Source organism: Gossypium hirsutum, chromosome A11 (genome assembly GCF_007990345.1).
Source record: "Gossypium hirsutum isolate 1008001.06 chromosome A11, Gossypium_hirsutum_v2.1, whole genome shotgun sequence".
In the NCBI taxonomy this organism is placed as follows: Eukaryota; Viridiplantae; Streptophyta; class Magnoliopsida; order Malvales; family Malvaceae; genus Gossypium; species Gossypium hirsutum.
In genome coordinates this window covers 110910752-110924171 of record NC_053434.1, presented here as the reverse complement: position 1 = coordinate 110924171, position 13420 = coordinate 110910752, and the positions used below count along the sequence as shown (strand labels likewise).

General features: G+C 35.7%; 2 protein-coding genes across 6 annotated transcripts; both read left to right on the top strand.

The window, feature by feature from the left end:
* Nucleotides 1–848: 848 nt before the first annotated feature.
* On the top strand, nucleotides 849–6351 carry LOC107888078 (receptor-like cytosolic serine/threonine-protein kinase RBK2). Of its 3 annotated transcripts, none has more exons than XM_041079829.1 (9): nucleotides 849–1371; nucleotides 2219–2331; nucleotides 2426–2788; nucleotides 2991–3242; nucleotides 3330–3475; nucleotides 4839–4918; nucleotides 4999–5134; nucleotides 5220–5369; nucleotides 5971–6351. In XM_041079829.1, exons 1-9 carry the CDS (start codon nucleotides 1334–1336, stop codon nucleotides 6139–6141), a joined length of 1449 nt encoding a protein of 482 aa, XP_040935763.1. In that variant the 5' UTR covers nucleotides 849–1333; the 3' UTR covers nucleotides 6142–6351. The 3 variants fall into 3 exon arrangements, with proteins under 3 accessions (XP_040935763.1, XP_016667734.1, XP_016667739.1); XM_016812245.2 differs by having other exon boundaries at nucleotides 855–1371; nucleotides 3321–3475; XM_016812250.2 differs by having other exon boundaries at nucleotides 858–1026; nucleotides 3321–3475.
* Nucleotides 6352–7384: 1033 nt separating this feature from the next.
* LOC107888060 (autophagy-related protein 18h) lies at nucleotides 7385–13391 on the top strand. 3 transcript variants are annotated; one of them, XM_016812232.2, is made up of 9 exons: nucleotides 7386–7792; nucleotides 9017–9475; nucleotides 9779–10222; nucleotides 10521–10766; nucleotides 10849–11649; nucleotides 11757–11932; nucleotides 12215–12339; nucleotides 12425–12916; nucleotides 13021–13391. In XM_016812232.2, exons 1-9 carry the CDS (start codon nucleotides 7604–7606, stop codon nucleotides 13023–13025), a joined length of 2937 nt encoding a protein of 978 aa, XP_016667721.1. In that variant the 5' UTR covers nucleotides 7386–7603; the 3' UTR covers nucleotides 13026–13391. The 3 variants fall into 3 exon arrangements, with proteins under 3 accessions (XP_016667727.1, XP_016667721.1, XP_040935762.1); XM_041079828.1 differs by lacking the exon at nucleotides 7386–7792 and adding an exon at nucleotides 8916–8934; XM_016812238.2 differs by lacking the exon at nucleotides 13021–13391 and having other exon boundaries at nucleotides 7385–7792; nucleotides 12425–12921.
* The last annotated feature ends 29 nt before the right edge of the window (nucleotides 13392–13420 follow it).

Genomic DNA, 13420 nt, shown 5'->3' with positions numbered 1-13420 from the left:
ATCTATTCGTAATAATAGTGGTATTCAATTTTTTGAAACCCCCTCCAAATTAGTTTGGATGTATTTCTAAGTAATGTTGCTGTAATATTTTTCATTCACCAACAAAATACGATTAAAGATGAAAATTAAAAAGGCTAAAATTCATGGCGTAAACGGAAACCCATTTTTGTATAAAATATGTATGTTTCATACGTTTCATATTTTAAAAGAAAAACAGGAAAAAATAATTGAAAAAGTTGACATATAATAAATGTTCATTAATATCATTTTACTGGCTTTTGTCTTGTTATTGAGAAAGGGGTAAAAGAAGAATCACTTACATTTATCATTTCACGTTTCGTTCACAATATAATATTAAATATAATGTCAATCAAAAGATTAGGAAAATATTGGAACATGGTAGCTCAATTATTAATGGAAAAAGTTAGTTTTAAGTATACAAACTCAATGCTTATTCATCAAGGCATGGAACACACAATCAAAATACATTAATGCAGCCATGGAAGTGTGGTTGGCATCATAACAAGATGATATCAACATCTTCCCTACAAATATTATGATTGACAACTAAATTTTCTAGTATTTAAATTTAGTGTACTTCATACGAAATTTTCTTTCATTTTTCAATTTCAGTACAAAGAAGATGCATATTTATAAAACATACCCACAAATTATGTACATAATAAAAAGTTTTGGCCTTCTGGGGGGTGCAATATGAAGAGAATATAGAACTTCTGTAGCCGTAATTGCAAAATATGAAATTTGCTCGAAGAGCTTCGAATTTTTATTCTTTTTGACTGAAAAAGGAGCGGAAAGAAAAGAAGAAACATTATCAACGTTCATATTCGGTCCCTCAAGTTGTCTGTTTGCACAGTTTTGAGCGTTTAAGGTTGAGAGCCGAAGTCGCTGCAGAGCTTTGAACACATGTCACCAACCCAACACATTAGACTAGCAATTCTTGCGGACTCGTGTAATAAAAGAGAGAGAAAACAACAAAAACAAAAAAGTTAATGTAAAAGTTTGTTTGTAAGTAGCACCACTTTGTGAAAATCTTTCTTCCCTCTGGGAAAAGAAAATTAGAAGGATAGAGAGAGAAAACAAAAGAAAATGAAAACTTTTCCATATAAAGATATCTTATGTTTCAGATGGCCCTTTTCTGGGTCTTAAAAAGAACAAAAAAAAATATTTTTTGGGGGGTGGGGTCAAAATTATGTTACTAAAGAACAGGGCTTTAATGTTATAGAAACCACTACAAAGTTTCATTTGTTTGCTTTGCTTTCTGCCTATCACATTGTTGTTTGGTTTGGTGTATTTGCTTGTTTTGAGAGTGTTCATGGCTGATATTAATCACCATAAACATGGTACTTTAAGGTATGTATTCGTTTATCTTCATGTTATCTCATTTGGGTTTTTCTTTTTTATTTGATTGGTGGCAGATGAGTTCTTTGTTTTCCACTTCATGTTAAATCATTTGGGTTTTTCTTTTCTTTTTTTCTAAACTTGTTTTCCTTTTCCTGATGTTTACTGAAATCTAGCATCTTGTTTGCGTTTTTGTTCTTCATGTTATTTCATATGGGTAAGTGTTTAGTTTTGTTCAAAGCTTTTTCCTTTTCCTAATGTCCATTAAGGAATGTTATCAAATGAGTTCTTCTTTTTGTTCTCTCTTCATCAAATGTCTTTTCAGTGGTAGCCATTGGTTTGTTCAATTTTGCGTTTCTATTGGTTTTCCTTTGTGCTGTTTATAGAGAAGATTGTTGGTTTTGAGGCTACTTATGTTGTGATTTCTAGTTTCTACACTAATTATTTTGTCACTTGTGGGTTTCAGCTTACCAATTTTGTGGATTTTCTACAAATACCACAAATGGTAGACAAGTATTTTTGCTTATTTTCCTTCTTTATGATGTTTCTCTTTGTAGAATGTAATCTTCTTTGTTCTTTCTCTTTTGGATTAAATCTGGTTTAGAGCTACTCTCCTTCGAGCTTTACTAGTTCTCATAGGTATGATGATGGTTTCCATGTTGGCTTGTGTTTTATTTTGTGTCATCCTAAGGAATTAGTTTTCAAAAATTTGGCAAATCTTGCACCACTTATAGTCTATAATTGTCTCCCCCAGAACGAAGTTACTTGTAATAATGCTGTAAGAAGTAAAGATTTGATGATTTCTGGTTTTATTTCTTTTTCTGATTATTGATTTTTTATTGTCATTGGTATCTTCCAGTGAGAACTCCGCTGATTCTGGTGACAAGCCGGATAAGAACTCAGAAGATGTGGTTGTTCAAGCAAGACATAAAAGACGAGGGGCTATGATTTCTTCATATGCATCGGCCCAAGGTACTGTGACCTATTTGTTACATGTATCATGTGTGGTGTATGTGTTTCTGTAGTCCATGGTCTTACCACTCTTTTCTTTCTTATTCTGTTGAAGATTTGAGATCTCCGGATGCGGAAAACAAGAAAAAAGATGGATCATCTCCTAAAGGAGTTATAGAAGCCAGCTTAGAAGGCTTGGAATCCGATATAGCTTCTCCTGAAGACAGCCCCAAGGCAGAAGTTCGATGTACACATGCAGGAGCTCTTTCTAACTGGAGAAAGCTCTTCAAATTATGGAAAAGAAAATCGGAAAAGCCCTTTTCTACCTTCCCACAACTTGTTGTTCCAAGGCTTTCGAGAAAGAACAACAGCAGCAAACAGGAGAATCCTATGCTGAGAAAATTATACAACTTCAAGTCTTCTTTAGAGAACTTCAGCCTATCGCAGCTCCGAGCTGCAACAGACAACTTTAACCGAGGTATGCAATTTCAAGACTTATAAATCTTGCTAAAACTAATTCAATATATGGTCCACTTGAATTCCTCAATTGGGCAGAATCTCTACTTAACCATGAGAAATATGAAGTTATGTAAGGATGCTAAATGATAATATTGTTACAATAAAATATAATGATATTGATTAAGTGATGTAGCCAAAAATAAGGGTTTGATTTCTTGTAGAGAACATTATTGGAAGGGGTGGTTATGCTGAAGTCTACAAGGGTCGGTTGAAGGACGGAAAGCTCATAGCAATAAAGCGGCTGACAAAAGGGGCACCAGATGAGAGGACAGCTGGATTCCTAGCAGAGCTTGGCATTATAGCCCATGTAAACCATCCGAACACTGCCAAGTTGATTGGATGTTGCATTGAGGGAGGAATGCACCTTGTTTTTCAGTTATCTCCATTGGGGAATTTGCGTTCAGCTCTTCATGGTTTGTTCCTAAACTGCATTGTTTTTCTCAGTAGTTATGAGAACTTTTTTATGCTCTTGAGTCTTTAACATTTTCCAGGTTCGAAAGGTACACTCAATTGGAGTAAAAGGTATAAGATTGCTTTGGGTACAGCAGATGGTCTCACATATCTTCACGAGACCTGTGAAAGACGGATTATTCATAGAGATATCAAGGCTGATAATATTCTTCTTACTGAGAACTTTGAGCCTCAGGTACTTTCCAAGTTTTAAAATTCAATGGATACACCACATGAGATGTTTAAACCCAAGGGTTGTGAAAGATTTTGCAAGAATCAGAGTGTAAAGAGCCACTATAGCGCATTTGTATATTTCATGATACAAAGAAATCATGAAACTGAAATACGGAGACAAAAGAAAAAAAGATTGCATTTCTTTGTAGAGTGCTAGAAATAATATTCTGTAAGCTGGGTACTTACAGCTATATATGCTAACTATGTGCTATATTTTTTTCCAACGATCTATGCATACTTCAAGTTTCTGCATCTATTGACTATTCTCATCACTTTTTGTCCATTCTTTTTGTGTGTAACATAATTTACCATTCACCTTGCACATTGAAAGAATTGAAGAAAATAGTATCACTGGCCAGAACTGATATTTCCTTCTGATCTTTAAACATACAGAATGCTCCCCATGCATACTGAGTCCTCAATAGTCTTCAAAAGTAGTATTTTAACAAAAACGTAATTTAGATAACATCCCAAACTTAGAAAAATACAATATCTAATGAATGCATAGAATTGAGTTTCATTGCATGCATAGACATAATGGTCACTGGGTTAATTTTTGAGAGCTAGAGCTAAAGTTTTAAGGTCTTTCAACTGCATTATGGAGACAAAAAAGAAAAGGGGATCAGTGTAATTGACAATTGCTATGTGCTATGCTTTATAGTATTTCAAACCTTAAAGCAGCCGAGTTAATCACCTAATACTAGCTCGTATTCCTTTCCCTGGTGGTTGGCCAAATTTGTGTTGCTGTCCTAAATTTTGGTTGTAATACTCTAACACTTATGTTAAGCTTAATAACTACATGAGCCTTATAAGGTATGAACTTTGTGTAAGCCTTAATGGTATAAATTTGGAAACATAAATCGACCCAACGAGAGATGGCTCAAATAACCCTCAAAATGTGGAGGGTATACGGATTGCTTCCTTTATTCTCACTCCGGAGTTGCTTGCAGTTAGGGTGGAAGTCTTAGATCATTATGTGTCATGTTTTAGTTGTGAAAATCAAGCATTCTGTCTCAATATCCTTCCAAGATGTATGTATGTACGAGTGTCGTGTTGTGCTTCATGAGAATTTATTTCACTGTCTTTTCTGTCGGAAAATCGTTTCTGTAATCTCTTTCTAATAGGCGCCTTGCATATATTTTTGTTGACATATTTGGGTGACCTCCACCAATAAGCTATATCTGTCCTGTTTTCTGGAATTTTATGACAATTTTATCAAGTTCCAAATGATCTGTGGACATGAATATCGATCAGCCATTAGCATTTATATTTCACTTCCTTTATCTTGTCCACTTATCGATTACATCAGCCAATTTGTCTTTCAGATTTGCGATTTCGGCCTTGCCAAGTGGCTACCTAGACAGTGGACTCACTACAACGTTTCAAAGTTTGAAGGCACTTTCGGGTTTGTAAGCCTAAAGTTTCTATATCGAGTTAATAAATACTTTTGTCGTAATGCTCACACATTTATTTCTCGAGATGCAGCTACTTTGCACCCGAATACTTCATGCATGGCATAGTTGATGAGAAAACTGATGTCTATGCATTCGGAGTTCTGCTCTTGGAGCTCATAACAGGAAGGAAAGCTTTAGATGATCAACAGCAAAGTGTCGTAATATGGGTGCAAATCCTCGTACAGAATTTGATCATTCCAACCATATCATAATCGTGTATAGAATCTTTACTTACCCTTTTAATTTTTGTAGGCAAAGCCTCTTCTCGATGAGAACGATATCAAAGAGCTTGTAGATCCTTCCTTGGGTGACAATTATGACGTGGAGGAGGTTGAACGCATGGTTTTGACTGCATCCCTGTGCATTGAACAGTCTCCTCTTCTTCGTCCTCAGATGAGTCAGGTTAGGGTTACATTTAGAAGTGCTTGAATATTTGTTCAAACTGTTCATCAATTAAAAGCGGTAGAAGTTACCAGAAATCTTTATAGCAATAACAAGTGATGCATTTTGTTAATGCATGCTGGAATGAAATCAGAGAAACCAACGAAAGAACATTTGTTTCGTTAGGAAAGCTATTCTGGTGGTTCATTTAGTTCTATACTTGTATTAGCATACAAGGAAACTTGAGTTGGAACTCGGAAGTGCCCGTTACAGTTCCTACCAAGGAAAGTCATCCACCTCCGCTTGCTTGTGGCATCCATTTCATTTGCTGTTTCTCCTAGTTTCTCTGAACCGTCTATGATGAAAATGAAGTAACTATTTTCTTTATGACATCCCTGCCAAAACCGAACAAATATAGCATAAAGAAGTCCTATACCACAAGCAATGACTTGGTTTTAGGGTTTTGTGCTGTCTCTGTCCTTACTTTATTAATGGCAAATGATTATCGAACTTTTCCTTCACCAGTTTTTTTCTCATATTCGAAGACTGGAATCGAAAACGAAAGGTCACTAATCCTCTTATATAAGGTAGTTTTGGTTAACCAAGTTGTTTTATGATGCAGGTTGTGATACTGCTGAGGGGTGATGATTATGTAGCAGAATGTTCCAACGAATCCCAACATCCATCCCACCAAAGAACATACTCGAACGAGATCCGGGACACACAAGAATACAACTCAACGAAACACATCAACAATATCAATCGACTTCGGGAGATTGCTTTAGGTTCTTAAAAAAACTGCTTATAACTTTGTTTCAAAAAAAAAAAAACAATTTGGTGCTGTGTTTCATGGCATTTGGAAACATGGGTTGTTCCAAATTTCATGTGAAACAGTACATCAAAAATCAAATTTCCTCCTCTTAGTTTGTAATGTATATATGTAAGGTTTGAACTAAAACTTATAAGGAAGTTGAAACTATATATATATATGTATGTTTTTTAAGGTTGTCTTGATCAAGTATACAAAGGATTGCTTTGGTTGCTTAACTAATATTTGTAAGTAATTCAAGCAAGGATTACCCATTAAGATACTTCGATAAGTTCTGGAAGGAAACACCAACAAAGGAGGAGGAAAAAAGGAATTGAAAATGAAATAAATGATGAATTAAGCAAAAACCAATTTGAAAAAATCAAAACTTATCTTGTCTTTATGACTCAAAATAAAAACCATGTGACATAAAATAAAAAAATAAATAAGAAAATGAGAGACGTAAGATGAATGTGTGATGGAGGAAACGAAACTGACACGTCAAGTTAGCATATAATTTGTTTCAGCTTGAACTGTTTTGTCTGGTTTGGCAGTTTAATTTTCTGCCTTGAAATATTTTTGTAAAATTGAAAGTTTACGGTTGACAACTGTGCAAATCTATAAGCCCCCGGGTTTTGTGGTTCGGCATCTCCCTTTAAGATATTCTACGTTCACTGTCGTAACGTAACCGACCTCCCCCCCCCCGCACCGCACCTTCTATTTTTCTTTATTTTCCCTTTTGCCCCTTGTATTTTCTTTCATTTTTCACTTCTGTCCTTTTCGATTCTGATTTTGTTTTCCTTTTCAAGAAAATGGGGCTTGACCACATTTATTACCAAATAGTTAAGATTAATCTGTAGGTTTTGCCTAATTAAATATTATCATTAAAGATGGAATAATAATCGATACACCCATCAACAAAAGCATTAATTCTAATGATACCAACATTAAGAATTTAAAAAGATTTTAGCATATAATTATGTAAGATTTTAGATTATAAATTTAGATCCTAAATTTAGGTTAATTACGACATTAAATCAATCAAAAAAATCAAATAATTTCCTAATCTTAAAGTATCGGAAGTTGAAAAACAAGTGAAATTAGCAGGTAAGCTGTGTCAACCAAATCCTTTTGACCAAAACAAGGACTCCATTGAACTCTCCGAAAACTTGACAGGACTCGCCTGCAATACTTCCATTCTTGCTTGCACTGCAATTAACATTTAACGAAGAAAGCAAAGAACCGTGTCCTCTCTGCCTTCCTATTCTTCCTCTCTTTGTTAAAAAGGTCAAACCCAACCACCGCGAAAAAAAATTCATTTCCGGTGATCCTCTAAGATTGAAGTGCTGCCGTTTTGTTATTTCCCTCTTATGCTATTGCGGATCACTTTTTTCTTTCCCGGTAACGCCCCGGTGGCCGGAACAAGAAATTGGATTGGTTCTTTACTATGAAGAGCAACAGCAACATCGGAAACAACAACAAAGGCTCCAATAATAGTAACAATAATGGTTTTTTGCCGAATTCTTTGAAATTCATTTCTTCCTGCCTCAAAACAGCCTCTTCAGGTGTACGGTCAGCTACTGCCTCCGTCGCCGCTTCTATTACTGGTGACTCTCAGGAACACCCAAAAGACCAGGTTTCTATTATTATTATTTTTTGTGTTGTTTTTGTGGATTTATTTTTGGAACTACAAGTTTTTTTTTCCCTAATCGTTCGATGGATCAGTGAAAATGAAGAGAAAATTAAATGTAGAGAATTTTTTAAGGTATTCCCTCTTTTTTTAGGAAAAAAAAAGAAGAAAAAAGGTAAAGTAAAAATTACTTATTCAACTCAACAGGATTTTAAGTGATTGTTGTAATGTACAACTAAAAGTTAATTTCTTTATGAATTTTATTCTTGAATTTAATATTTTCTGAAATTTAAATTTGATTCTTGAAAATGATCTTTTATTAATAAGGTAAAGTTGAGATGTATAGGAATATTTCTCTTTTTTTCTTAAAAAGAAAAAAAAAACATATATATATATTGTCGCTTTAGTGGCCATTGAATGGACATTGCATTATCTCTCTGAATCATTTTAATTAAATTAATGAATGGAAAATCAGCTGATTTAGTGTTTTAATTTACATTGATTTGTTTATTGCACTAACCAAACCAATATTTACATGATATTTGTCAGATTGGTTTGTTGGGGAGTTAAGGAAAGTGTTGCTTATTTATAAAGTGGATTTTTTATGGATAAATTAATGCTGTAATAATGTTAATCACTCAGGGCGTAGATTGCATAATTTTGCAATTAAAATAATTGAATCATTTGCTTGATCAATCTTCAGTTATAACTTTGTAAGAAAAGATTAGGTTATATATCTGGAAATGATGACTTTGGAGAGTTTAGTTATTTATGGGAGAACCATATTGATTTTTAGATGTAGTAACACAGAGGCAGTTTATTATAAGATTTTTCTTGTGCCAATGATGTGATTCATTTTTCCTCTTTCTATTACAGGTCGTTATGTTCTATTTGTTCTAATAATGCTCTGATTTGAGTTCCTTTAAGTTCAAAATTGCCAAAATGGAAACTCAACTGCTGAATTCCATTGTATTGTAGCAAGTTGTTTTTCAGTTGCTCACAGTTTTGATGACAATAGCTCATTGTAGGGATGAGGGCACTAGTTTACCCCTTAGCCTAAGAAGGTGGGAGTGAATGTGAGATGCAGATATAGATTTACCTAAGTCGCATTGCTTGACATGGTTTTTTGTTGTGCTCTTCTTTGACAGGTTGTGTAACTTGTATGTGCATTTGCCTTGAAACTTCTTGTTACTCTATCTGCTATCTCATTGGGTTTCTTTTGTAAAACAGGTGCTCTGGGCGTCATTTGACAGACTAGAGCTTAGTTCCTTATATTTTAAGAGGGTCCTCTTACTTGGATACTCCAATGGCTTTCAAGTTCTTGATGTCGAAGATGCCTCTAATGTCAATGAACTTGTTTCAAGGCGTGATGATCCCATTACATTTTTACAAATGCAGCCACTCCCTGAAATGTCTGAGGGTCATGAAGGATTTAGAGCATCACATCCTTTACTTCTTGTCGTTGCCTGCGATGAGTCAAAGGTCTCAGGTTTGATGCCTTCTGGAAGAGATGGATTGACTAGACATGGTTTTGATGAGCCTCAAAATGGAAATACTCTTCTCTCTCCTACTGCTGTTCGATTCTATTCGCTAAGGTCTCATAATTATGTTCATGTATTGAGATTCCGGTCAACCGTATGTATGGTTAGAAGCAGTCCTCGAATAGTTGCTGTGGTGCTTGCAACACAAGTAAGAATTAGCCTTTTTCCTCCCTCAAACTTAGTTTTAGTAGAACAAGCATTTTAAAATTTGTCATAAACAAGTCCGATAGGTTAAGCAATTTTTATTCCTTGTTTTCATCTGTTATAATGCCCCAGTTCATTAAAAACCTCAAATAATCAGATTAGGTGGTTCCAAGATTGCTTTTACTTTATGAAGATGTTGATCAAGGATAGTTTTTACTGTAGAAACATTCATTATATCCTTTTATTTGATCAATTATTTAGTTGGAGCTAAACAATTTAAACCATGCATTCTTTTATTGGTTGACAGATATACTGCTTCGATGCTCTCACTCTTGAAAATAAATTTAGTGTCCTCACCTATCCTGTCCCTCAAGCAGGAGGCCAAGGAACGCTTGGGATTAATATTGGATATGGTCCCATGGCAGTGGGTCCCAGGTGGTTAGCTTATGCTTCAAACAATCCATTGCAGTCAAATACAGGTCGACTGAGTCCACAGAACCTGACTCCATCTCCTGGTGTTAGTCCATCAACTTCTCCTAGTAGTGGGAGTCTTGTGGCTCGATATGCCATGGAATCTAGTAAGCAGTTAGCTGCTGGGTTAATCAATCTGGGTGACATGGGCTACAAAACTTTGTCAAAATACTATCAAGATCTTATTCCTGATGGTTCTGGCTCTCCCATGTCTTCAAATTCAGGCCGGAAAGTTGGTCGGGGTGCATTGCATTCTGCAGAGACTGATATTGCTGGGACGGTTAGTACATGATGTATTTGAGAAGCAAACTTTAGTCCTATGTTAGAATGCCTGAAAATAATACATATGATCATTACACATTAATTCCACCCTGATGTGGAAGATTACAATTCATATCTTTGCCTATATGCTTGAGTTTTTATGTCAGATGCATGTTTAAGTTAAATTTATCTAAAGGTATCTGATGAGATCTTAGAAATACTTAATATCAGAGGCATGGGAATTTGATCTGTTAATAATCATCTATGAAAATTTTGAATGTAATTTTAGGGTTTTCTTTATATATGGTCCAATGCAGGTTGTTGTCAAAGATTTTGTTTCCAGAGCTGTTATATCACAGTTCAGGGCTCATACCAGTCCAATTTCTGCTCTATGTTTTGATCCAAGTGGGACTCTTCTAGTTACGGCCTCAATACATGGGAACAATATAAATATTTTTCGGATCATGCCATCCTCAACAAAGAATGGATCTGGCTCTCAAAGCTATGATTGGAGTTCTTCACATGTGCACCTTTACAAGCTCCACCGTGGCATGACATCAGCTGTATTTGCTTGCATTCTCTACTTTTTCATAAAAATTTTATGTTTAATCTATCTATAATTTCTTTTTCCTTTTTTTTTTGTAGGTGATCCAAGATATTTGCTTTAGTGCTTTCAGTCAGTGGATTGCCATTGTTTCATCTCGGGGTACTTGCCATATTTTTGTTCTTTCCCCGTTTGGTGGTGAGAATGTACTCCAAATTCGGAATTCTCATGTAGATGGGCCTATCTTATCACCAGTTGTATCTTTCCCTTGGTGGTCCACTCCATCATTCCCAATAAACTATCAAACATTCTCTTTGCCAGCACCACCAACTGTTACCCTCTCTGTTGTTAGCAGAATAAAAAATGTTAACTCTGGATGGCTTAATACGGTTGCCAATGCTGCATCATCTGCAGCTGGAAGGACCTCCTTTCCTTCTGGTGCTTTCTCTGCTGTTTTTCATAACTCTTTACATAATGATTTGCACCGAGCTCAAGTAAAAGTTAATGTTTTGGAGCAGCTATTAGTTTACACTCCTTCTGGACATGTTGTCCAACATAAGCTACTGCCTTCATTTGGGGGAGAAGCAGGTGAAAGTGCTTCAAGAATTGGACCAGGTTCATCTTTCCAGCTACAAGAAGAGGAGTTGCGGGTGAAAGTAGAAGCTATGCAAGCCTGGGATGTATGCAGAAGAACAGATTGGCCAGAAAGAGAGGAATGCCTTTCTGGAATGACTCATGGAAGAAAAGAAGCATTAGAGATGACTATGGATGGTTCTGATTCTGAAGATAATTATGCTGGGCAAACGGCTATGTCAAAGGCCCAAGATAGGTCTCACTTGTATCTTTCCAGTGCAGAAGTACAGATAAGCTGTGGAAGGATTCCAATCTGGCAGAATTCTAAGGTTGTTATTTATGATTGGTTTATGATGTAATCTTGCTTGTTTCTGGTTTCACGTATTATAATCTTGCACATTCCCAGTTTTCTTATGTCTCATGTGCATTTTCTTAGGTATCATTTTATACAATGAATCCTGTTGGGTTTGATGATCATAAGTTCACTGTTGATCTGTCTGGTGGAGAAACTGAAATAGAACAGATGCCTGCTCAAGAGGTTGAAATTAGACAGAGGGATCTATTGCCTATTTTTGAGCCTTTTCACAGGATTCAACCTGATTGGAATGACAGGTATTTTCTCAATTCTTTACATTTTGCCCTTTCTGCTTTCTACTATTCTCGTCCTTGTTTTAATCTTGAAAGTCAAAGAAGTAGTTGTAAAAAGGGTTTGGTAGAAAAACAGAGATATTTGGAAGTTTGAGGTCTGGATGGTGTTACATAATGTTAGGATTTTTCATTTTTTTTTGGGGGGGGGGGTGGGTTAGGGTGGTGTTACATGTTGCCAAATTCTATTATTATGGTAGCCACCAAATGAATTTTCCTTGAACACATTTCCATTTTTTCCCTGTGCAGGGGCTTAGCTGTAGAAAGTTATCCAGTGTCTTCTTCTCTTGATGCTAAAGCAAGATTCTCTGAAGTCACCGTTATCTCTCACTCTAAGTTGATGTCACCTAGCTCGATTGAAAACTCAGACAGTGGTATGACATTGTTTTAAATTTTAGATATCATTCTATATACTTTTGGATTCATTTAACTCCAGTTGATGCTTGGTGTTTTAACCAGGGTCATTAAGAAATTCTTATCCACCCAGCCTTCAATCTGGGAAGGATAGTAGTGGTATAAAGGGACAGAGTTGTATTTTGGCATCACATATGCTTAATCAGAGCACTCTTAACAAAGATGCTAGTCTTGTGTCTTGTAATCAATCCAATAGTCCATCATCATTAACAAGTGGCTCTATATCTGGTGGAAGAACCATTGCAAAGGAGGTTCAATTTCCAAACAGTGGTGGAAGCAGTGATGTTTCAAACACAAGTTCTAGCCGATCAGATTTGAGTATGAACATGTTAGATGAGGAGCCTGTAAATGAATCACCGGAATTTGAGCATTTTTTTCAAGAAGAGTACTGTAAAGTGTCACCCTTAAGTGCATGTCCTGAGCCAACAGAGGTTGTTACTGATGTTGACAGCAACAGCAGTCCTTGTGAGAGAGAAAAATCAGAGGAAGGTGACAACGATGATATGCTTGGTGGTGTTTTTGCCTTCTCTGAGGAAGGTTAGTATCTAAAAGTGTTAATTAACATACAAACCAACCGGTTTTATAACGTCTGTTAGACTAACTAAAACCGTATTGAAATCATCGTTTTGATCTTGTGGCAGGTTGAGTTGTTTCTTGTGTTCCTTTCAAGGTGTGCGCATTATGTTTATATTGTCAACTTCAGGTTCATTTGTTGAAACGCCAGCCTTGTAGGGCGGAGGCCGACAAAACAAAACTAATTGAAAGTGTGGAATGGTGATTTTAAGAAGCTACTGACTGATTGGTTCTAAGTAATTTAAAGATTGGCTCATTGTACTGCTAGGGCACATCTCTGGATTCTACTCTTCTAATGTACAGGTTGTAAATTGATATTCTGCTGAATGCAAAAGATTTGTGAAGACATGTTCTTTCTGTGCTGTGTAACATTATTCATTCTTCAAAAAAAAAAAAGAAAAGGAAAAAGCAATAAAAAGAAAAAGAAAATTACTTTGCAGTGTGTTCTTTCTGTTATAAACCAGGCAT

Bases quoted from the DNA above. Each gene is read 5' to 3' on its own strand.
- LOC107888060 (XM_016812232.2), top strand. From the start codon at position 7,604: ATGAAGAGCAACAGCAACATCGGAAACAACAACAAAGGCTCCAATAAT. The intron at 10,767-10,848 runs GTATTTGCTTGC...TTTTTTTTGTAG, and splicing joins ACCGTGGCATGACATCAGCT to GTGATCCAAGATATTTGCTT. The intron at 11,650-11,756 runs GTTGTTATTTAT...GCATTTTCTTAG, and splicing joins CAATCTGGCAGAATTCTAAG to GTATCATTTTATACAATGAA.
- LOC107888078 (XM_016812245.2), top strand. From the start codon at position 1,334: ATGGCTGATATTAATCACCATAAACATGGTACTTTAAG. The intron at 2,789-2,990 runs GTATGCAATTTC...GATTTCTTGTAG, and splicing joins AACAGACAACTTTAACCGAG to AGAACATTATTGGAAGGGGT. The intron at 3,476-4,838 runs GTACTTTCCAAG...TTTGTCTTTCAG, and splicing joins CTGAGAACTTTGAGCCTCAG to ATTTGCGATTTCGGCCTTGC.